Here is a 23,835-nt window from a genome sequence, read left to right on the forward strand (position 1 = left end):
CTCGCCTCTTCACTGAGTGAAAAATTCCCGAGAGGCGTTTCTTTAAGTAGGAGCCTGTCCCTTTAAATACTCTTCGGTCGGAGACTAGCTAGTTTATGGCTTCCGGGCATGCGCACGGCGAGGTGCGGAGGAAACCCTTCAGCTGGACTTGAGGTAGACCGGGCTGAGCTTCTTGGCGCCACGTGGGCTTGTGCAGGGGGCGATGACAGTATTGGCATTGAGACCCTGACCCTCTGTCCCCAAGAGGAGCGCGATGTGAGCTACTGTCGCGCCTTGAGTTAGGCGGGGATGGGGGTGGAGAAGACGCCCGTGGAGCCAATGGCTGTGTCGGGGGTGCTTTTGAAAGTGCCTTAAGTCTGTGCTGCAGGAGTCAGTCCTGCTGGTTGGTGGCAGAAGTAGGAAGTAGGAGTGAATTAGGTGGAGCATTGGCGGTGGAAGGAACAGGAGGAGCTACTGTCCTTTTTTAACATCCTCCTAAACTCTGCCCTTAGCCACAATCCAAATTCCCAAGCCTTGGGTCAGCCAAACTGCCCTCTCCATGTCCGCCCGGCAGGCTTACCGACACATCTGTTGCATGGAAACTCGACTCTGTGTGGGTTCCTTGGCTGCCCTTCAGCACGGTTCCACTCTTACTAAGATGCTTGGTTGTAATTCCCTCATCATTGTATTCTCAAATTGTTCTCCTATGCCACTAGCTTAGAATGTTTTCATATCTTCTTCCTACAGCTGAGCTCTTGATCACATCTTGTTGCTTTTTATCTCCTCTAACTGTTCAACAGATTCATCCTGCCTAGTACTATCAGTCATCTTACTAAAACATCTTTTAGGATTGTGTTATTTTCCTGCTCAGACACCTCCAGTGGCCATCGATTAACCACTCAATGGATTCTAAGCCCCTGACAGGGCATTAAGTGTTTTACCTAGTTCGGCAGTAATCCGGCCATATTTTCCAGAACTGTGCTAGAAAACACTTTCTCCTACTGCTCTGTATCTGGGCTGTTCAGTTTTTTCTTAACACGTTGCATAGTTTGTTTATGCCTTTGCCTCATTTCTATCTCCTGAAGTGTTTTGAAAATGTGGCCACTTCTTGCATTATGCTTTACTGATTATTCTAGGCAAAAGTGACCCCCTCTTTCTTCCTCTTCACTCTTACTGCTCTTATTTTGTACTAGTCATTTTATTTATTCCACAATCAGTATTGATTGTGCACCTACTATGTTCTAATTGTGAGATAATCAATGAATAAGGCAAACAGGAGTCTTTCATGGAGCAAACATTCTAGTTGGGGTAGGTATTTAGTAAATAGTGAAGTAAAATGATTAAATAGAAATATGCAGAAAATTAAATAAGATTTTATGAAAAATAGTGACTTGCTGGTTTCTTCCAATTATTGGTCAAGGAAGATCTCTTTAAGGATATTATTGAAGAGAGACTGATTTAATCATCAGGAACAATTGGCATAAAGGAACTGAAGAAGGCCAGTGTAGCTGGAGTATAGTGGATAATGGGGAAAGGGTACAGGATAAATTAGGAGAACAGAGTTCAGAATCTTAGAAGTCTTTGGAAGCCAGGGTAGGTAATTTGGATTTTATTATAAATGTGATTAGAGGGTTTAAATAGGGTGGTGATATGATTTAATTTTCCTTTTAAAATCATCATTCTGGCTACTATGTGGAAAATTGACTATGGTGGACTAGTAATAGAAGCAGAGATTAGAGCCCTTCATAGTGTATAAGAATTTCTGGAATGAACATATTAAAATAGAGGTGATGAAAGGGCAGTAGGGATAATCAGAGAGCCAGATGCTTAAAGGTGATGCAAGTTTTGGTGATGAAAAAAATCAAAGCTAAGACTGAGACAAAGTGGAAGGTTTGAGGTTGAGATTAAGGAACTGAGGGACTGTGATGTTAAATGAATCATCCATACGGATGGTTGTGGAGGTCAGGCTGGATAGTATATTTGAAGCTAGGTATTAAAGTCATTAGTGAGTGAAGAAGAATTGTCCTGAGACCAGAGAGAGGGTGGCAGCAAATAGTACAGCCTGATGGCCTGAACTTCAAAGGAAATGGGATTTGAAGAGGTAGAGGAAGAAGTGGTTTGGAAGGAGCAGCGGCAAACACGGAAAATATTTACAACCTCCAGGTCCCCAGGTGGGTATGAAAGGAAAAATAGCTGTCACATAGGAGGACTACAGAAGAAGCAGCCCAAGGGAAATAGCCAGGTTTCAGTTCAGGCAAGAAACTGAGGAGTCTGTGCAGGAAATTAAGGAATGAGGAAAAATAAATATATCCTATTTATTTCCTAGGACAGTAGCATATTAGGATATTTCTGTGAGTTCCACATTACAGAAAGGATGGAGTGGAAGTGGTTTTCTAAATTGGTTCAGATGAATAGATACACCATAGAAATGGGATGAAGGTCCAGATGATGTATTACCTGGAGAGCATGATGAACACAAAGAATCGGGCAGTACCAGTTCCTTGGGCATTTTATCTTTCCTGAAACTCCATTTGGTAGCCATGGGTTGTGCAAAGAGTGAGTGAAGGTTGCTTCAAGAAGCTCTGTAAATGTGTCTTCTCTCTGATGCCAGAGAGAGATGGTTGTACTTTTCTTATGGGTCAGCTGAAAAAGTTTGTATCTGAGCTTTCATGAAGATTTAAGGTCCAAGGTTAACATAAGCCTTCCTTGAAGCCTAATCACATTGCATGTTGGTTTTATTTAATTAATTTTTTTGGCCGTGTGCCTCGGAATCATGCCCAGCAGATCTTAGTTCCCTGACCAGGGATCAAGCCTGCACGCCCTGCATTGAAAGCTTGGAGTCTTAACCACTGGACTACCACGGAAATCCTGCAAATTTTTTTTAGTACTTCATTATATGTCGTTGTGGACTGTTTTTTCCTGTCTTCCCCTCAGCCTTTACCCTACCCCTATCCCTCCATATATTAGTATCTAGTCACAGATTCTCTGAAATTAACTGGAAATTTTAGGTTTCAGGGATGGGATTCAGACAACTCATTGTAAAAAACAGTGTATGTTCCAGTCTCTTCTTTGTTGGTCTACCGATGATATTTTAAAAGTGAGCTTGAAACGAACCCATTTTAATCCTGGAATTTTAATAGATGAAAACGTGGAGTGGTGAAGAATCAAGATGCAAATGACCAGACATGCCATCTTGGTATAGGAGAGTCAAAATACACATGATATATAGAAATAAATTAGTAATGTCATTTAATTTCAGTTTAGTTCAGTTCAGTCGCTTAGTCGTGTTCGACTCTTTGCGACCCCATGAATTGCAGCACGCCAGGCCTCCCTGTCCATCACCATCTCCCGGAGTTCACTCATACTCACATCCATCGAGCCCGTGATGCCATCCAGCCATCTCATCCTCGGTAGACCCCTTCTCCTCCTGCCCCCAATCCCTCCCAGCATCAGAGTCTTTTCCTGTGAGTCAACTCTTCGCATGAGATGGCCAAAGTACTGGAGTTTCAGCTTTACCATCATTCCTTCCAAAGAAAATCCAGGGTTGATCTCCTTCAGAATGGACAGGTTGGATCTTCTTGCAGTCCGAGGGACTCTCAAGAGTCTTCTCCAACACCACAGTTCAAAAGCATCAATTCTTCAGCACTCATCCTTCTTCACAGTCCAACTCTCACATCCATACATGACCACAGGAAAAAACCATAGCCTTGACTAGACGGACCTTAGTCGGCAAAGTAATGTCTCTGCTTTTGAATATACTATCTAGGTTAGTCATAACTTTTCTTCCAAGGAGTAAGCGTCTTTTAATTTCATGGCTGAAATCACCATCTGCAGTGATTTTGGAGCCCAAAAAAATAAAGTCAGCCACTGTTTCTACTGTTTCCCCATCTATTTCCCATGAAGTGATGGGACCAGATGCCATGATCTTCATTTTCTGAATGTTGAGCTTTAAGCCAACTTTTTCACTCTCCTCTTTCACTTTCATCAAGAGGCTTTTTAGCTCTTCTTCACTTTCTGCCATAAGGGTGGTGTCATCTGCATATCTGATGTGATTGATATTTCTCCCGGCAATCTTGATTCCACTTGTGTTTCTTCCAACCCAGCGTTTCTCATGATGTACTTTGCATATAAGTTAAATAAGCAGGGTGACAATATACAGCCTTGACGTACTCCTTTTTTCCTATTTGGAACCAGTCTATTGTTCCATGTCCAGTTCTAACTGTTGCTTCCTGACCAGCATACAGATTTCTCAAGAGGCAGGTTAGGTGGTCTGGTATTCCCATCTCTTTCAGAATTTTCCAGTTTATTGTGATCCACATAGTCAAAGGCTTTGGCATAGTCAATAAAGCAGAACTAGATGTTTTTCTGGAACACTCTTGCTTTTTCCATGATCCAGCGGATGTTGGCAATTTGATCTCTGATTCTTCTGCCTTTTCTAAAACCAGCTTGAACATCAGGGAGTTCATGGTTCACGTATTGCTGAAACCTGGCTTGGAGAATTTTGAGCATTACTTTACTAGCATGTGAGATGAGTGCAACTGTGCGGTAGTTTGAGCATTCTTTTGCATTGCCTTTCTTTGGGATTGGAATGAAAACTGACCTTTTCCAGTCCTGTGGCCACTGCTGAGTTTTCCAAATTTGCTGGCATATTGAGTGCAGCACTTTCACAGCATCATCTTTTAGGATTTGAAACAGCTCAACTGGAATTCCATCACCTCCACTAGCTTTGTTCATAGTGATGCTTTCCAAGGCCCACTTGACTTCACATTCCAAGATGTCTGGCTCTAGATTAGTGATCACATCATCATGATTATCTGGGTCATGAAGATCTTTTTTGTACAGTTCTTCTGTGTATTCTTGCCACCTCTTCTTAATATCTTCTGCTTCTGTTAGGTCCAGACCATTTCTGTCCTTTATCAAGCCCATCTTTGCATGAAATGTTCCCTTGGTATCTCTAATTTTCTGGAAGAGATCTCTAGTCTTTCCCATTCTGTTGTTTTCCTCTATTTCTTTGCATTGATCGCTGAAGAAGGCTTTCTTATCTCTCCTTGCTATTCTTTGGAACTCTGCATTCAGATGCTTATATCTTTGCTTTTCCCCCTCTCTTCTTTTCACAGCTATTTGTAAGGCCTCCCCAGACAGCCATTTTGCTTTTTCGCATTTCTTTTCCATGGGGATGGTCTTGATCCCTGTCTCCTGTACAGTGTCACGAACCTCATTCCGTAGTTCATCAGGCACTCTATCTATCAGATAGAGTTAGACAAGGCTGTGGTCCTAGTGTGATTAGATTGACTAGTTTTCTGTGAGTATGGTTTCAGTGTGTCTGCCCTCTGATGCCCTCTTGTAACACCTACCATCTTACTTGGGTTTCTCTTACCTTGGGTGTGGGGTTTCTCTTCATGGCTGCTCCAGCAAAGCACAGCCACTGCTCCTTACCTTGGACGAGGGTTATCTCCTCACTGCCAGCATTCCTGACCTTCAACGTGGGATAGCTCCTCTAGGCCCTCCTGTGCCTGCGCAGCCACCACTCCTTGGGTAGCTCCTCCCAGCCGCCGGCCCTGTCATTTAAGGGGACTCAGAATTGGAAGGGAGAGAGAGAAGCAGAATTAAATAAATCCTGCAGACCTATTTCTTTTTTAGATTTTTTTTTCCAGATTTTTTTTTTCTTCCTGGTAATTGATCGCCTCTGTTTCTTTTGTAGGCATTGTTCAAGAATGGAAGAGGATACAGATTTCAGAATCAGATTTAGTTCTTTGTGTTTCATAACTGATCATGTTGGTTTTTGTGGCACCATAAAAAGTTCACCAAGTGACTTCATTGTTATTGAGATTGATGAACAGGGAGAGTTAGTTAATAAAGCAAGTGACAAACCTGTTTACAAGGTTACTAAAGTACTACCTGAGCCAAATAATTTGGCTAAAAAAGCAAAACTAGATCTTCAGACTTTATGTTTTGAAGAGACAAGCAATCAAGAAGTCAGTACTTTGGCTGGTAGCTCCAGTGATGACCACAATGTTGTGCCTTGTTCAGAAAAGGAAGATACTATCAAAGATAGAACTTACAAAGGTGAAGAAGAAAATGTTGACGTATTAGGCTCCTTGTTAGATGAGAAAACTAATGAATTACTGAATCAGTTTGCCTGTGATATAAAAGAGAAGTGGGACTCCAAAACTGAGCTAACTGGACCATCTCCTGAATTCTCATTAGGCAGAGTCCTTGATAAGAACCAGAGGGCTACCTTGCATAGTGCTATTAGGCAGAAATTTCCTTTTTTAATAACCGTAGGAAAAAACAGTGAAATTGTTGTAAGACCAAATCTTGAGTATAAAGAACTTTGTCACTTGGTATCTGAAGAGGAAGCATTTGACTTTTTTAAATATTTGGATGCAAAGAAAGAAAATTCCAAATTTACGTTTAAACCTGATACGAACAAAGAACACAGAAAAGCTGTCCACCATTTTGTCAACAAGAAGTTTGGAAATCTTGTGGAGACCAAATCCTTTCCTGAACTGAATGACAGTGCTGATAATCCAAATGTGGTGATAACTGTAAGATTTCGGGTCAAAGCACACAAGCACCGGAAGAGGTCTCTTCTTGAATGCCAGGGAAGAAAAGATACATACACAGGTAACAAGATATCATTACCATTTTCTTAGGTAAACTTAGATAAAATTGTGTGAAATCTGTGTAATTTCAAATGAATTAAATAGACATGTCCAGAGGGATATTGAAAACAATATATGGGTCCTTTTTTAAATGGAAGATAAGCCTTTCACAATATACTAGTTGTAAAATATTAACCTTATTGATGAAAGTGTGATTAACACATGTTTATAGTTAATGTAGTCACAAATGTATAAAGTTAAAGAATTAATAAATCTCACGGGGGTGAATCTTGATTTCATATTTTGAAAATTATCTTAAATATTTGGAGAGATGTAAAATATGTTTGCTGTACTTAGGGAAGTGAAGAGAATACCTTGTAGTCTGGAACAGCTGGACTTCATAGCCTATGGAAAGAATCCTGCAGATTTACAAGGAATTCCTTCGTTTGACACTGTCCCATCTTTTAAAGAAGAGTTTCTCGAAATTTTGCATTCATATAATCATCAAAAGGGCTTGTTGAGAGAGATTTCTGAGCCCTGTTATCAGTTTCTGATTTTTACTCTATGTAATACACTTTCTTGGTCTGTTTTTCACACTTTGCAGTTCCTAGCCAGGCTGTTCCTATACTTGTAAGATATTTTAGTGATGTCTGTCCAGTTCCATAGATTTGGTATATTTAAAATACTATTTTTTTTTTCACACTATTACTAACTGATACTCAAAGTTTTGGCTCCAGGACTAGGATAGTTCTTGTAAATTATTATGGATCTCAAACAGGTTTTGCTTATGTTGTAATTATGTTTAACTTATTGGCAATTTAAAATGAATTGTTAGAAATATGAATTTATGTTTATTGATGGTGGTGGTCAAAAGGTACACACTCCCAGTTATAAAATAAACAAGTTCTGGAATATTGTGCACAGACAGCATGATTGTTGTTGTTTTGTCACCAAGTCGTTTCCAACTCTTTGCCATCCCTCTGGTTGTGGCCTAAGTCGTGTCCTACTCTTTGGGACCCCATGGGCTATATGGTCTGCCAGACTCCTCTGTCCATGGGATTTCCCAGGCAGGAATACCAGAGTGGGTTGCCATTTCCTTCCTCGGGATCTTCCTGACCCAGGGATCAAACCTATGGATTCTTTACCACTGAGCCATCAGGAAGCCTGTACAGCATAGTGACTATAGTCAATGATATTGTATTATATATTTGAAAGTTGCTAAGAAAAAATTTTTTTAAGTTGTCATCACAAGAAAAAAATTGTAATTATGTGTGGTGATAAATGTTGACTTATTGTGGTGGTCATTTTCCAATATGTTCAAATACCAAATCAATATTGCAAATTTTTAAAACTTTTCATAAATAATATACACCCTGCATATTTTTGAAACTTGCTGTTTCCATGTTTTTAGAGATTCTTTATAGAGAGATACAAAGAACATACAGATCTTTCTTTTTTCTTTTAAACATGATTTCTAAAGAATAGATATTATAAGCTTCTGTTTAGCTATTTCATTTATTCAGAGATAGATAGATTTCACATCCTTCTGCTTCCTGAGTCAGGCTTATGTTAAATGTTCATTTTTCTTAGAGTGCTCTTCAGAGAGACTCTTGTAGCTCCTGATGATGGTTACAGGAGTTGTACAAAACAGAAATTATTCTGCAGAATACTTTGAATTTCCTTTCCATGATCTGAGGGAAGAGGACAGTACTTTGAAGTGTCATATGTTTATGTTGAACTGAGGACTGAGATATTTTCTTACTGTCAATGTTGGTAGGTTATATAGGCCAACAAGTTGGCAGGGGTGGGGGTAGTGCTTGGTGGTACTTGTTACGGGGCTTGTTCCTCCTTCCACTTTTGCGATCTCATTCTCACCTTCTCATCTAATAGACATTTGAAGGCTCTACCATGAGGCAACAAGCTCTGTTTTATTTACCGATTTCCTGGCCTGGAACTCCCAGTCTACCGGGCACACAAACTTAAATAGATAAATTATGGCATGGTGTTCAGTGTCATGATGTAGATAATGACAGCTTGTGAAGACATGTAGGTTTAAGTAATCAATTCCTTGTAACGTTCGTTTTTTCATCTAGTCAACAAATATTTGAATACTTACTGTGTTAGTCTGAGGGTATAATGGTCAATGAAACAAACATGATCCCTACTTTGGGAGCATTCAGCCTCCAGAACCTGGAAGGAATTTGAGGGAAAACTGCTGTGGCCCTTGGATCTTGAAGCATGAAAAAAAGTGTGGCAAATAATAAGTGGAGAGAGCATGTGTTTTAGACAGAGGACCTCAATGCACACAAGTCCACAACAGTGAAAGGCTTTAGTTCATCCAAGGATTGTGACAAGTTCTCTGGGTTACAATTATAGGATATATAAGATAGCCCAAGTGCAGACTGGAGGGGTGGATTAGGGCCAATATGAATGCCTAATCAGGGAATGTGGATTTTTTTTTTTTTTCTGTAAGCCTCCTGTGAACCAACTAGCATTTTAAAAATGAGAGCTGAAATCTGTGAGGTTTGTATTTTACTGATTGTATTTTGATTAAAAAATACTCATCTAAATTAATGATTTGATTCACTATAATGATCTGTCAGTTTGCTAAGAATGTAAATGATGTATTTAGCTGCCTTTTTTTGTAATTGAGGATTTTTTGTTTGTTTCAGCTTTTACCCTACGAAAAGAAAATCTAGAAATGTTTGAAGCAGTTGGTTTTTTAGCTGTCAAACTTGGTGTGATTCCTTCGGATTTTAGTTATGCAGGACTTAAAGACAAGAAAGCCATCACTTATCAAGCGATGGTGGTTAGAAAAGTGACACCAGAGAGGTAATAAGATGTTTAAAGGATAGAACTTTATTTTCTTATTGCATCAAATAAATACTAGATTAAAAACTGAGAATAATACTGGGAGCATATTAACCTCACTATCAATAGTAATTATAGGCTTACTGAGCAGCATATTCTGCATTAATAGTATAATTATCTTCTAAATAGACTTATTATTGTAAAAATAATACATGTTTATTGTAGAAGATTTAGAAAAATATAAAAGAATATAAAAGAATATTAAATGTCACTAAAATTTCTCTTACATAGAAATAACCACAAAAACAGTTTGGTCTGTTTCAGACATTTTTCAGAGACTAAGATATTTGCAGATGCTACAGAGGCCTTTTTTATATATGTGAAAATCATACTATATATGTAATTTGTATTTTACTTAATAAAAGTAAAATAGTATTTTTAATGAAAATTTATGTCATGAAATATTTCAAAGTCATGTTTATTATATGGACTAATTTGTTTAACTTTCCCTTGTTTTGGGATATAGAAATTTGTTCCAATTTTTCACTGTAAATACTACTGTGATTAACTTTATTACACTTAAATCTGTGCCTTATGGATGCTTTCCTTAAGATAAAGTTAAAAAAAGTTGAATCATTGGACTAAAATTCTGCCTAACTTGACGTATTAAAAATATATTAATCTTTAGTCATCAGATATTTAAGTACTATTTTCTGTTAAATATTTTTAAGTTCTTATATGAGGGACAGAAAAATGTTTATGATTTTGTCTTTGTGGTCAAAAAGTGCACTATGCTAAGAAGGAATGACTTTAGATGTTGAAAGGTATTTAGATGTTAAATGTTTTTTAACCACCAAAAACGAAATCTTTTATTAGTTTCTAGGAGAAAAGAGTAGTTTGATTTGGCTTATGGGTATGGAATTTTAATTTAACCAATAGTAAGATTTTAGCAGATGCAGAAAATCTGAAGATATTTTGGAGGGCCTGTAAGTAAAACAGTCTGCCTGATAAAGCAGGTGGTTCCTTTAAGGACTACAGAAAATATAGATGTAAAGAAAAATTTACATCAGTTCTTACAGGATCTTAGAAGTTAGGATAAGACAATTGGGATCTAATATTGGTGAAGAACTGAAAATTTTAGTAAAGAAGTGTTCAGAGCAGAACTTTAGGAAAGTCCTCTGGCGCTGGTGGCTTTTTGGTAACGGAGAAAAACTGAGAAGGAAAGGAGCAAAGTCTAAGGACAGAAGAGCGAAGAACAGTTAAGAGGTTCTATCACTTGAACTGAGGAGAAGTCAGAAGCCTACATAGAGTGATAGCATTAGGAATATGTGTTCCAGAGTTTAGAATAACTCTGTTAATATAATCCTATGATAAAGGGTTTTTAGTGCACATCTGTTGAAATAAATTAAAGATGTGTTTTTGAAATAATCCCTCCAGTTTTTCAGTATTCCAGTATAAGTGGTTGTCTGCCATCTGTCATTTAAACTTTACTTTAAATTAATTTTTGACATTTTTAATATTTTAAACATTAATAATTTTTAACACTAAACACAAACTATTTTTTAAATGTAAGAGTTAACTGAATCCAAATGATAAATGATTTATCATTTATAGGTTGAAAAATATTGCAAAAGAAGTTGAAAAGAAAAGAATGAATGTGTTTAACATTCGGCCTGTAGAGGATTCCCTTAGACTTGGTCAGCTCAAAGGAAATCACTTTGATATTGTCATCAGAAATTTAAAAAATCAAATAAATGATTCTGCAAACCTGAGAGAGAGAATTTTGGAGGCAATAGAAAATGTTAAGGTAAGAAAACTGCACTGTAGAGTATTTTGGGAAAATCTTCATTTACATTGAGATATGAAGGGAAATATTTTATTTTGTACATTTTCTTTTTATGTGCAGTATAATTATTTTTAAAAATGATAATTGGGTCCATTTTACTTATTTTTTATTTTTTCTTCTTAGTATATATCTTTGTATTGAAAAAAACACAATGTTAGTGTAATTTAAAAAATTGTATAGACTCCCCCAGTTGGAAGGGTAAAACCTATCTGTTTAAAAGGACAGTTTTTTTTTTTTTAGCGTCTGCCATTTAGAGTAATATTACAGGCAAAGAGATTAATTTGGGGGGAGACTTTGTTCAGCGTTTCTTTTCAGAAATCTTTGGTAAATAGTTTTTATATTACTTTTCAGAATGTTTTTTCTTTTCAATCTAATTTTGAATTTTGTATCAATGTATGCAAATGGGAAATCATATACATTTTGTTATTCTTACAGTAAAAAAATTACTTACTGTAAGTTTTAAAATGATATTTGCTGGGCATCTAAATGTGTACATATAGCCATAGCCTTCAATCTGATCATATAGACTGTGGGTCAGCAAACTTTTCTCTGTGAAGGGCCAGAAAAGAAATGTTTGTGTTTTGTAGACATATGGTCTCTGTTGCAGCTACTCTAGTGCTATTGTGTGGGTGCATCCATGAACCATACATAAATGAATGAACATGGCTGTATTCCAATAAAACTTTATATACAAAAGCAGTGGTTACAGGGCCAGATTTGACTTGTGGGGCAGTTAAATAGCTTGCCAACCCCTGATCTGGACCAGAAATTCTCAACCTAGGGTGTTTTAAAAAAATTTCAATAATCTGTTTTTTCTCCCAGACCGATTGAATAAGAACATTTGGGGATGTAGCTTAGGCATTAGCATTTAAAAAAATCTCCCTAAGTGATTCTACTCCACAACTAACATTGAGAAACACTGCTGCAAGTTTCTGACCACAAAGACCTTTTCATACAATTTTATGCCTCTACAACAGGAAAACAAACAGAAACCAGATTTTAATCACTATTATACCCTAACAGTCAGGAAAATATCTTCACTAAAGATATTTAAAATCCTCATATGGTTATTTTTTCCTTTTCTCTAGACCTACCTAGGACTATATTTTTTTTTTCTTTCCCCCCTGTTAAACTATTACAAAGATAATCTCTTAGAAAAGGGAGTGGGGCTTTCTGAACTCTGATGTTATTTATTGCCCATCTTTCATTTGGTACCTATTTATATATATTTTAAAATCTCTGTAGGAATAATCTTAGATTTAGCCAACTTTCCTTTAGTTCTTATGATGAGAGGAAGTGAGCTGAGAAGTCCTGAAAATAAGAAATCTTTGGAGTTTTGTTTTAAAGGGTTATAACTCAGATTGCTATAAACATTTTATTGTAATCAACCCTGAATAACTTGGCAGGGGTACTTAAAACTCTCCTGGTGTTTTTAGGATATTGTCTAATGTTATTTTTCCAAATTTGAAATAGTTAAAAGTATTTAACTGAGAGACTTAATACAGGGGGTACTTATTCTATCTGCAGTTGATCTTTGTGGCATGAGATCAGGAAGGATGCAGTTCCTTGTGTAGCATGCTGACTACAGATTATCTTTTATTTGCATCTGTTATTGAACAGTCCTGGAACTGGTGCTCGATAATCATCACTGAATGAATATATTAATATATTCCCCCCATAGAGTGAGTGTAGAGAGCTCTTCTGTTTTTCAGGAAACCATATGGGCCTGTTGTTTGCTTTGTTAGGACATGTTTAACCACCAACCAGTATCCTCAATGGTTGCAGTAGTAAATATCAATTTTCTGTTTCCTACTGAAGTGATGCTGTGCCATTGTCTTGGCTCAGACTTTCAGAAACTGAGATAATCGAAAAAGCAACCATTATATACAAAAAAGCCAGGACTTGCTGGGTTTGAAAATAAATCTGCTTCGTATTTCAAGCATCTGCAGACAGCCGAATCCTTGAGATCAGGAGGAGCTTCAGGGATCAGAGCAGATGCAGTACTAGGTAACCAGTTTATCCCAGTTTCCCCAGAGCTTTCCTGATTTTAGCACCAAGAATCCCACATGCCAGAAAACTCCTCAGTAATGGGAATGAAAAGCTCACATATTTTTAAAGCTTTTTTACTTATTTTCTGATTTTCAATCATTTATTCTTTTCCTTTGTATTCTTTAACCATATAGTGTTTCTCAGCCCACTTGGTATCCATCTGTGTATTGCCAAATTACAGGATTCTTTTGTTACAATAAAGACAAAGAGAAAGACTTGGTTACATATTTTGACACAATAATTGTATTTATTTATCTTAGTTTGAGACTGTAACAAAGAACCATAGGCAAGGTGATTTTTAAACAAGAGAAAATTACTTATAGTTCTGGAGGATAGAAGCCTGAGATCAGGATACCTGCCTGGTTTTATTGTATTCACATGTGGTGGAAGGAGAGTCGGCTAGCTCCACCCCCTTTTCTTATAAGAGTTCTTATCCTATTCATGAAGCCACTATGCTCATGATCTAATTATCTCTTTAAGGCCTTATCTCCAGATACCATCCCACTGGAGGTTAGGGTTTCAACATGTGATTTTTGGGAGGACACAGACATGAGTCTATAGTAATATATTTTTAATTAACTGATTTTTTTGTGTGTTTATAGAATAAAGGGTTTGTGAATTACTATGGACCACAGAGATTTGGGATGGGAAGGAAAGTTCACACAGACCAAATTGGATTGGCTTTGCTGAAGAGTGAAATGGTATGGATTCTAAAAAGATATGATCTTACCTGTTTTGTCAGATGTACTTATTACATAAGCCAGCTCATTGCTTTCTTAACCCAACATATAGATGCATGTATACCCCCATATATATGTACTGTACATCATGTTTATTGAACAGCCACTATATTCATATCACTTTACAGCAAAACAGATGCTGAATAATAATTGTTTGAATGAATGAATAGTATAAAAGAAGAATGAGTTGGAGGCTAGATTGAATGCCCTGTTTTAAGATCCTTTCCTACTCTAAGATGCATACTTAGAAATAAGTTGTAGTACTGGAAACAGTGATAAAATACAGGAACTAGTAGATATGTTTTTTTTTTTTAAGGAGCATCTTTTAATCTGTTTATGTTTTAAAAGAAAATGTTAAAGTTGGGAATTTTTAAAACTTTTATTTACATTTATTTTTTTAAAAATTATTTTTAAGACCAAAGACAAAGAGTTCTGAAACTTGAGAACACAAATGAAATTAGTGGCTTGCCACTTTCCTATGTTTATTCTCTCCCCCTTTTTTATTGTGTGTGTTGGAAAAGCCTGAGTTTTCTGTCACCACTTAATACAGTGTACTTACTTCTATGATAGAGGCAAAAAATGACAGAAGAAGATGTATGGAAGTTGTGTCGACCACTTTTCCAGTCCATAAGATTTTAAATCTGTGTATTAGGTTCCTTTGCACTGGAGTTAATTCTAAATTGTTTAGCTTATGAATGCTTAAAGATAGAATTGCCATGTCAAATATCATGTTAAGTGCCTATTCTTTAAAGATGTACCTTTTTTTTTAAAGTAAGTAATTTGTCATTTTCATCTAATACGTATTTGCTTGTTTGGTCTTTAAAGGTGAAGGCTGTAAAATTGTTTTTTACACCAGAAGATTTGGATGATCCTGTAAATAGAGCAAAGAAATATTTTCTTCAGACTGGTACTTTAAAAGTTTCTTTACCTCGTATATAGTTAGGTAGATATACAAGTGTTATATCATCAGGATAGCATTCATTTCTACATAAATGTGATAAGAAATAGACTGTAATATATTATATATTTAAGCATTTTTATTATGTGCCCTAGGTACTCCATTTTTATGGGACTTTTGTATAACTCTTACTTCGGGGTTGGGTGAGGGGAAAGATGCTTTATGAGTTTTTCCTGGCCCAAATCCTCAAAAAAGAAGAGTTCCCAGTTCTAAACTGACATTGATATAATTCACTGCAATCAGGAGACTGAAAAATAAATAAAAGTACATTGGTTACATCTGGTACTTTGTGCATTGTTTTTGATCTAATCTCCATTTAGCCCTGATTGCTAATTTTGAAAACTTTAGCTAAGTATATGTAGAATACTTAATGAGAAGCACTAAAAAAAATTTGTTGAGTGTGGTTCTAGAGTGAATCTACATGGGTTTAATACAACTTTAGTACTTCCCAGCATATGGTCTCATGCAAGTGATTTAGCCTCATTGTTTTAGTTTCTTCATCTGCAAATTGAAGCCAATAATGATACCTAAAAGACTGTTAATATTTAAATGAAATAATAGATTTAATGCTTTTAAAATAATGCCTGGCTTATTCTGAATACTGAATAAATGTTATGTGTATTTAAATAGTAACAGCAACCATAAGATTTTAGATTCATTAAATATATGATCAAAATATATGATCAACATATATGTGCATATTAAATTTCACTTGCATACAAATAAAGGACATCAGTTTCTAATACCTCCATTTTTTTAAATTAGGTACATATTACATATATAATGATTAATAGGTGAAAAATATTTTTATGCCACACCCAAATCTATAAACCAAATGAGCATTTCACATTGTTATGAGTAATCTAAGTAACACTAAACAAAGTTCAAAATTACATCTATTGTAGGGTCCTGAGAAAATAATTTCCTTATGGCAGTGACTGTTAAATTTTAGTGTGTGCAAGAAACCTGGTGCATTTGTTAAAATGCTTACTCCAAGGCCCTACCTGAATAAGCAGGTTTGCCACGGAGTCCAGTAATCTAATTTTAAAAAGCATGCTGAATAGTAGAATATTGAATAGTATACTTGAAGGATCCAGATGTCAACCCTTTCTTATTCAAAAAATTCTGTAAAATGTCCATAATAGCTCTTTAAAATCTCAGCTCAGGGACTTGTATAATGCTTTAAAAAAAAGTGTTCTAAATAACTGCAAATTAGTTAATCTCCATCCTGAAATTGGAGTTACTAATGTCCTCTTTTTAAAGCAGGGAAAGTGAATGAACCATATGATTAACGATTTTTAACAAACAAAAAACCTCTTCAAATGTAGCTCTGGTTTATAGTTGGTGCTGAGCCTCATCTTCATATTCAGGTTCCCAGGATAGCTCAGTGTATTTAGAGAGCATGGTAAAGCTCTTAATAACTGGCCTTTGAATAAAAGGAACTGACTGTTCTCTTTGTTTCAGAGGATGCTAAAGGCACACTTTCCCTGATGCCCGAATTCAAAGTTCGGGAGAGAGCACTGTTAGACTCACTGCATCGCTTTGGCATGACAGAGGAGGGCTGCATCCAGGCGTGGTTCTCCTTCCCCCATTCTATGCGCATATTCTACGTTCATGCATACAGCAGCAAAATCTGGAATGAGGCAGTATCTTACAGACTTGCAACTTATGGCTCAAGAGTTGTGGAGGGTGACTTGGTCTGTTTGGATGAAGATGCTGACAATGAGCAATTACCAAGTAGTAAAGTAAGTATCATTTCATCAAGAGTAGTTATGTATCAGGAGCATTTATTTTCAGAAACTCTTATTTTAGAAAAAAATTAAAACTAAACATGCTTTTTTTTTTTAAAACTTATATTTGCTCATCTGCTTCTGCTCTGCTGTCAGCTGACACTTAACATGCCATTAGATAGAAGTATACAAATGGTCAGTGGTATGAAGTGAGAGTTACGAAGATAGTAAGCCTTCCTTAAAAGAACACATTCTTTAGAAAATTCCACAGCAGTTCATGAACCGGGCTTCCCCAGTGGCTCGTTGGTGAAATCATCCGCCTGCCAATGCCGGAGACGCAGTTCCATCCCCAGGTCGGGAAGACCCCCTGGAGGGAGAAATGCAGCTCCTCTGGTCTTCTTGCCTGGAGAATCCCATGGACAGAGGAGCCTGGTGGGCTACAGTCTGTGGGACTGCAAAGAGTCAGATAAGACTGAGCAACGGAGCACACACCCAATGCATGAAACAGGCTCCTTAAAAATCCAAAACAATACAGATGGAGAGGTCATTCCTGCCACCACTCTATTGTGATTTCCTCTGCCACTATCAGAAAATCAGTCTCTTTTGGCATATTTCCTTCTAGACCATTTTCTATACTTTCCCATAAATATCCACAGAAAGTGGATTTTTATTGTTAGTTAACAATGAGAAAAAAAAATACAGAAATTTGAGACTCGAAACTCAAACCATGAAAAGGAAAAAGAATAAAATTTCTATAATAATGCTATAGGATATGAAATGTCATTTCTTTTATATAAGTGTGGTTTTACAACTTGTTTTTTTCTCTCTTAACAAGATCTTAGAGACATTTATATGAATGAAATATAATTTGTCTTATAAAATTGATCCTTCCATTTCCTCCATGGTATTTTGGATATTTTGGATATTGGTATTTCCAACTAGTATTTTTATGGTATTTTAATCTCTGTGAATATGACCTAAATAATGAAATTGAATTCCATAAATCACGTAAATTCATTTCATAGCTTTGTAATGCAAAAAGAGACTATTCATCATTATCTTAATTCAATCTCAAAACTATATTTTAAAAATTAATGAAGGGATTTGAGTAGTGCTTTTGTATATAACATCATAAAATCATTAAACTTTAGGGGATAAAATTATTTTAGAGACTTCTTTTCTAATTCCCATTTCATAGAAATGAAAATTGAGACCCAGGCTGGAGAGGAGACAGGTTAAGTGACGTAGGTAGCAGAATTCAGAAGACCTAGTTGTCTGATTCCTAGCCCAGCTTGGTCTCGACTAGAGAAATCATGGGGTATAGAAAAGTGTCAGCATGCGGAGATAGGGCATGGTCCTATTTTTCAAAAGTGGAGAAAAAACAGACTCTGACCTTACCATAATGGATGATTTATCTAAATTAATGGCAGAGTTTTAGATGTATAAGTTAGGATTTTGTTTGTTTGTTTGTTTCAAGTGATAGAAGCCCACCTCAGACTAGCTTAAGGAAAGCAGACAAGAATTTCTTGGCCCTCATAACTGGAAGTCCATGATTGATTCAGGTACAGCTGTTATGAAGGGGCTTAGACAGTGTCCTAAATCATCCATCTCATTTTCTTCATCTTTCAGCTCTGCTTTCCTCTGTTAGATCCATTCTCAGTTTCTTCTCCAGCAAAGAAGTCTTTTATTTCCTAACAGTTTCAGTCAAAGCCATGGAATTGAGTCTCAGAATGGCTTGGTTTGTGTTCCATGTCCCCAGACCACTTACTGTGGACTGCAGTATGTGATTGGCAAAGCCTGTGTTCCAAGGACTCCTTCCTGGAACCATCCCACCCAAACCACATTCAAGAACTGGGAGGGAAGCTCCCAGGAAATTGCAGATACACTATCAGAAAAGGAGTCAAGGCTGAGTGATGAGTGAGCTACAACAAAGAGGTCTGCTTTACTATTCTATTAAATGAATGACTTGTGAATATTTAGATAAGAAAGCGAGGGACTTCCCTGGTGATCCAGTGTCTAAGACTCTGTGCTCACAAGGCAGGGGGCCTGGGTTCCATCCCTGGTCAGGGAATTAGGTTCCACATACTGCAACTAAGAGTTCTCATGCTTCAACTAATGTTCACATGCCACAGTAAAGATCCTGCTAGCTGCAACAAGTCGAAGATCTTGCCATGCCACAAGTCAGACCCGGCATAGTCAAACAATAAAATATAAGAAACATTAAGGGGAAAAAAAAAAAAGTGATCACTAGGAGCTTCATTAAGAATGGTCATTTAACTGAGACACAGATTCTGAAACTGTGTAAAAAGAAATCTAGCAGCATCTTAGGTTTTATTTTACCTCATATAAATGGAAGAAGGGCTATGTCAGTTGATTCCATTTTGATAAATAATGGAAAACATTAAGTTTTTTAATACCTTTCAGAAAACATGTCCTTTTAAATATTTCTTGGCAATACATTATTTAGTAAGTCAGCCATTTCTAATTCAAATTTTCAGAAGTTCACTTTGACAAGATATAGCAATAATCTCTGAAATGCATGTGTCTCATAAGACTTTGTTCCAGGTAACATCTGCAAGGATATTTTTGTGATCAAGATTTTGTCTGCTTTTCTTTCAGGAGATATAGGAGAAAAGAAAAAATTTTCTCTTTCACATTTTGCAGAGTTTCCTTTCATTAGCAGCGAAAAGTATCTGTATTTTTTAAATTGATTATTTATACTTTATTAGTTAGCACTGAGAAAAGAAAAGGCAAGAATTGGAGGCTCAGGACATAAAATATGGAAAATATGGAAAAGGAAAAAACAATATTTGTAGAATATTTCATGTTGCACATCTACATTAAAAATTGTAGGAAACTATAGGAATCTAATCTGAGTCCCTTTTCGATAGAATTACTAGGCCTACTGCTGCTGCTGCTTAGCTGCTTCAGTGTGTCCGACTCTGTGCGACCCCATAGATGGCAGCCCACCAGGCTCCGCCATCCCTGGGATTCTCCAGGCAAGATCACTGGAGTGAGTTGCCATTTCCTTCTCCAATGCAGGAAAGTGAACAGTGAAAGTGAAGTTACTCAGTCGTGTCCAACTCTTAGCAACCCTGTGGACTGCAGCCTACCAGGCTCCTCCGTCCATGGGATTTTCCAGGCGAGAGTACTAGGCCTACAGATGTAGCTTAATTTCAGGTGACTTGGCAGATTTTCATAATTTTTCTGTGAGTAAGATGGAGAAATGTGAATTAGACAATGAGAAATTCATGTGAATTCATCTTTGTGGAGATGCCATACGACAAAGAATGGTTAGTTCATCAGTTGATATCAGCTTGGAGGGACTTCTCTAAAGAGAGCTACGGTGTTCTGTACTTGAAAATGTTTGTTCAGTATTTTCACAGATTGCTTAAATTGTAGTATTTTAGGAATGCTTATGAATTTGTGAAAGGCAAAGAGCTGGAATTGATGATGCAAGAGAGATCATAGACCCATGTATTTTGGTCAGATCACATCTAGAATATTATGTCCATTTCTGAATGCAGCAGTTAAAATGGGTTATTAACATGTAAACAAACAAATAAACCCAAAATGAAAAACCAAAAAGGAGGGATATTATTGATCTGAGTAGGGAGAATTGGGAAAGCAAGCAAGTTTAGAGACGATCTAGGCATTATATGGTGAATGCTTTAGGAAAATGAGACTGTGTTAATCCTCATGGAGTGATGGTAGCTACCTTTATACTTTTGAGCTTTCATGTCTCAGAGAAATCAGAATTATTTATTCTGTGTCCTAGAGCAACATTTCTCAAACTTATCACTCACTTTTTTTTTTTCCCACGTACGTGTGACAGTTATTCCTGGTCTATGAAACACATTTTGAGAAGGACTATTTCTCATAGAGTACTATGATACCTGTTGGGGACAGGGGATGGAGAGGGATTTCATGGAAACAGATTTTTGATTCAGTGGAATAAAAAAATGGTTTGCTATTTAGAAAAAGATGATTGATAACTGAGGTGAAGGTGTTGCTTCAGAGTGATAAGCTGCCCCCTTCTCTGGTTCCTCTGCAGTCATCGGGTTAAAGCAAGAAGAATCATCCTAATTTTTAAGTAGTCTGCTCCTATAGAAACAAGCTGTGGAAAGATCTTATTTGAGTATGAGTCTATTCAGTTAAGAAGTTGTATTATACATAACAGAGTTAGGAAAAGTTGAGGGAATTTGGAACATTTGTGAATCATCTGTATTTTCATCATGTTTTTTAAAAATAGGTTCATCTAGTAACTGAAGAAGAGGAATCAGCTAACACATATGCAATACATCAGGTAAACGTGCTTAAAAATTAGTATCATTTAGACTTAAATATAGCCATTGTGCTGAAAAGACAGTGTACTAACCATTTCTCCTCCCCGCCTCCTTTTTTTCCACCACTTTTTATTCAGATATACTTTATATACAATAAAATTCACTTCTTAGTTTATAGTTCTATGAGTTTTGATAAATGTAGACAATCATATGACTACCACGAGAATCAAGATAAAGAACAGTTTCCCGTCTCCCTCAAACTTCCTCTACCCCTTTGCAGTCACCTGTCACCCCTGCCCCTGCCCCAACTCAGCTACTTCCTGCCCTACAGTTTTGCCTTTGAAAGAATGCCATAGAAATGGATTCATATAGTGTATGTGATTTTTTGTGTCTGGCTTCTTCCAATGAGCATAATGAATTTGAAATTTTCATGTTGTGTGTATTTGAGTTTTTACCTAGTGCCTTTTGCTGCCTACATTTTGGTTCCAGTTAAAGGAAAAATATCTAGAAGTCATCAGCAAAGGAGGAAACCTCCACAAAATGTAGTTTACTCATGAGCAGCTGAGAAAATAGAAATTAATTTGGCAGCTTCTTCTGTGCTTTCATGTTTTTATTAATAAGTAAGCAACGAAAATGGAAAATTGTCAAATTTTCTGTGATTGAGCAGTAGGGATTATTCTGTTTGTTCCAGAAAGAATATGCTTTTAGCATTGTATGACTGAATAAAGATTAAGTTTGTTGGGTAATTAGATGTACCTCAACTTCTTGTTCCATTTCTTCTACCTTAACAGCAATTTGTCAAATAATATCTGACTTGAATTGGTTACCTTGTTAACTAAGAGTCCTTCTTGATTTCAGTTAGCTCTTCTTTTTGCCTGGCAGCATTAAAAAGAATCAAAATAGTGTAGTATTCAGTGGCATGTTTTAGAGTGATTGCAGTGTTTGTATTCTGAGTGTGTTTTTACATATTCAACTCCCAGTCATAAAAGTAAATTTAAAATATGATTGCATATGGACTTCCCTGGCAGTCCAATGATTAAGACTCCATACGTCCACTGCAGGGGGTGCAGATTCAATCCTTTGTTAAGGAAGTAAGATCCCATGTGCTATGCAGGGTGGCCAAAAAAAGAGAGAAATGATCACATATTTTTCTGAAGGCTGTTTCATGTACCTTTTTTTTCCCCTTTCCCTTGCATAGGTGGTTCTTCCAGTGCTTGGATATAATATTCAGTACCCTAAAAACAAAGTAGGGCAGTGGTACCAGGAAGTACTCAGCAGAGATGGACTACAGACATGTAAATTTAAAATACCTACCCTGAAACTGAATGTTCCAGGATGCTATAGAAAGATTTTGAAACATCCCTGTAATCTCTCATACCAACTGATGGAAGACCATGGTATTGATGTCAAGAAGGAAGGTTCCCACATCGATGAAGCAACGTTATCCCTTTTGATCTCTTTTGATCTTGACGCTTCGTGTTATGCTACAGTTTGTCTGAGGGAAATAATGAAGCATGATTTTTAAAACTGATACCCTTGATATAATCAGTATGTGCCACTTTTTAAAGGAAAGTGAAAAGGGAGCTAAAATTTGAGTGTCTACCATGTGCTAGCAGCTTTATAATTGTTATCTTAATTACACACCATTGCAATGAAGTAGGAATTTGATACTCACGTTGAAGAGGACATACAGTTAGTAAGTGGCAAAATCTGAACTTAAGACTCCAAAGCCTTTGTTTTTTTCTATTAACTAATATCTCAATGACCTTTATTCTGTGCTATGAAAGTTAAAATCTTTCTGGACTATTAGGAGCATACTGCAAGATAACATTAAAGAAGGTAACATTAAAGAAAAACTTGGAGTAGTGTTTATATCCTCAGGCTCCTTGCTTAAAATGTAGATTAAACTAGGTTGTAATGAAAACATATGGTTGGAGGGAAAGATGAAGCATTTTGTTAATTAGTGCCATTCTTTTCTATTTTTGAAATTATTGATCAGAATAGTACTTAAGGAAAATATTATCCCTCTATTTATTAACATGATATGCAAGGTGATCCAACCAGTCCATCCTAAAGGAAATCAGTCCTGGGTGTTCATTGGAAGGACTGATGTTGAAGCTGAAACTCCAGTACTTTGGCCACCTCATGCGAAGAGCTGACTCATTGGAAAAGACCCTAATGCTGGGAAAGATTGAGGACAGGAGGAGAAGGGGACGACAGAGGATGAGATGGTTGGATGGCATCACCGACTCAATGGACATGGGTTTGGGTGAACTCTGGGAGTTGGTGATAGACAGGGAGGCCTAGCGTGCTGCAGTTGATGGGGTCGCAAAGAGTCGGACACGACTGAGCGGCTGAACTGAACTGATCCCAGGGTAATATTAGTATGATATCCCCTTTATGAAATAAATAATCTTTGATGAACATTGAAATAAATTTTTATACAGTTTCTTTATTTTGACATATACTGACCCTCCACTTTTTTGTAATTTTTGTTCTATCATCTAGAACATAAATTTTTAGAGTCAGATCTGCACTCAGACTCCAGCTCTGACACTTACTAGTGACTATTATTGATTCTTTTTGAGGTTCATTTAAGGAATCAAGGTGGCACCAACCTCATAAACAACAAATAATAGAATTATCTCCACCTTTTTAATGTTTCTAGAGGAAGAAAACATTTTACCCATTCCGACATTTAAATACGTCTTAAATATATTTATTTATTTTAATTAGAGGATAATTACTTTACAATATTGTGATAGTTTTTGGCATACATTGACATAAATCAGCCATGGGTGTACATGTGTCCCCCGACCCTGAACCCCCTC

The 23,835-nt window shown here is 36.7% G+C and overlaps 1 protein-coding gene across 3 annotated transcripts; it reads left to right on the top strand.

Moving 5' to 3' along the window:
- Nucleotides 1-38: 38 nt before the first annotated feature.
- LOC120861266 (pseudouridylate synthase 7 homolog-like protein) lies at nucleotides 39-22,860 on the top strand. Of its 3 annotated transcripts, none has more exons than XM_040236889.1 (9): nucleotides 39-153; nucleotides 5,681-6,606; nucleotides 9,257-9,416; nucleotides 11,010-11,202; nucleotides 13,893-13,991; nucleotides 14,856-14,937; nucleotides 16,453-16,733; nucleotides 20,971-21,024; nucleotides 22,203-22,860. In XM_040236889.1, exons 2-9 carry the CDS (start codon nucleotides 5,694-5,696, stop codon nucleotides 22,527-22,529), a joined length of 2,109 nt encoding a protein of 702 aa, XP_040092823.1. In that variant the 5' UTR covers nucleotides 39-153; nucleotides 5,681-5,693; the 3' UTR covers nucleotides 22,530-22,860. The 3 variants fall into 3 exon arrangements, with proteins under 3 accessions (XP_040092823.1, XP_040092824.1, XP_040092825.1); XM_040236890.1 differs by lacking the exon at nucleotides 39-153 and adding an exon at nucleotides 1,240-2,150; XM_040236891.1 differs by lacking the exon at nucleotides 39-153 and adding an exon at nucleotides 2,988-3,076.
- The last annotated feature ends 975 nt before the right edge of the window (nucleotides 22,861-23,835 follow it).

Source organism: Oryx dammah, unplaced genomic scaffold (genome assembly GCF_014754425.2).
Source record: "Oryx dammah isolate SB20612 unplaced genomic scaffold, SCBI_Odam_1.1 HiC_scaffold_11232, whole genome shotgun sequence".
Taxonomy (NCBI): Eukaryota; Metazoa; Chordata; class Mammalia; order Artiodactyla; family Bovidae; genus Oryx; species Oryx dammah.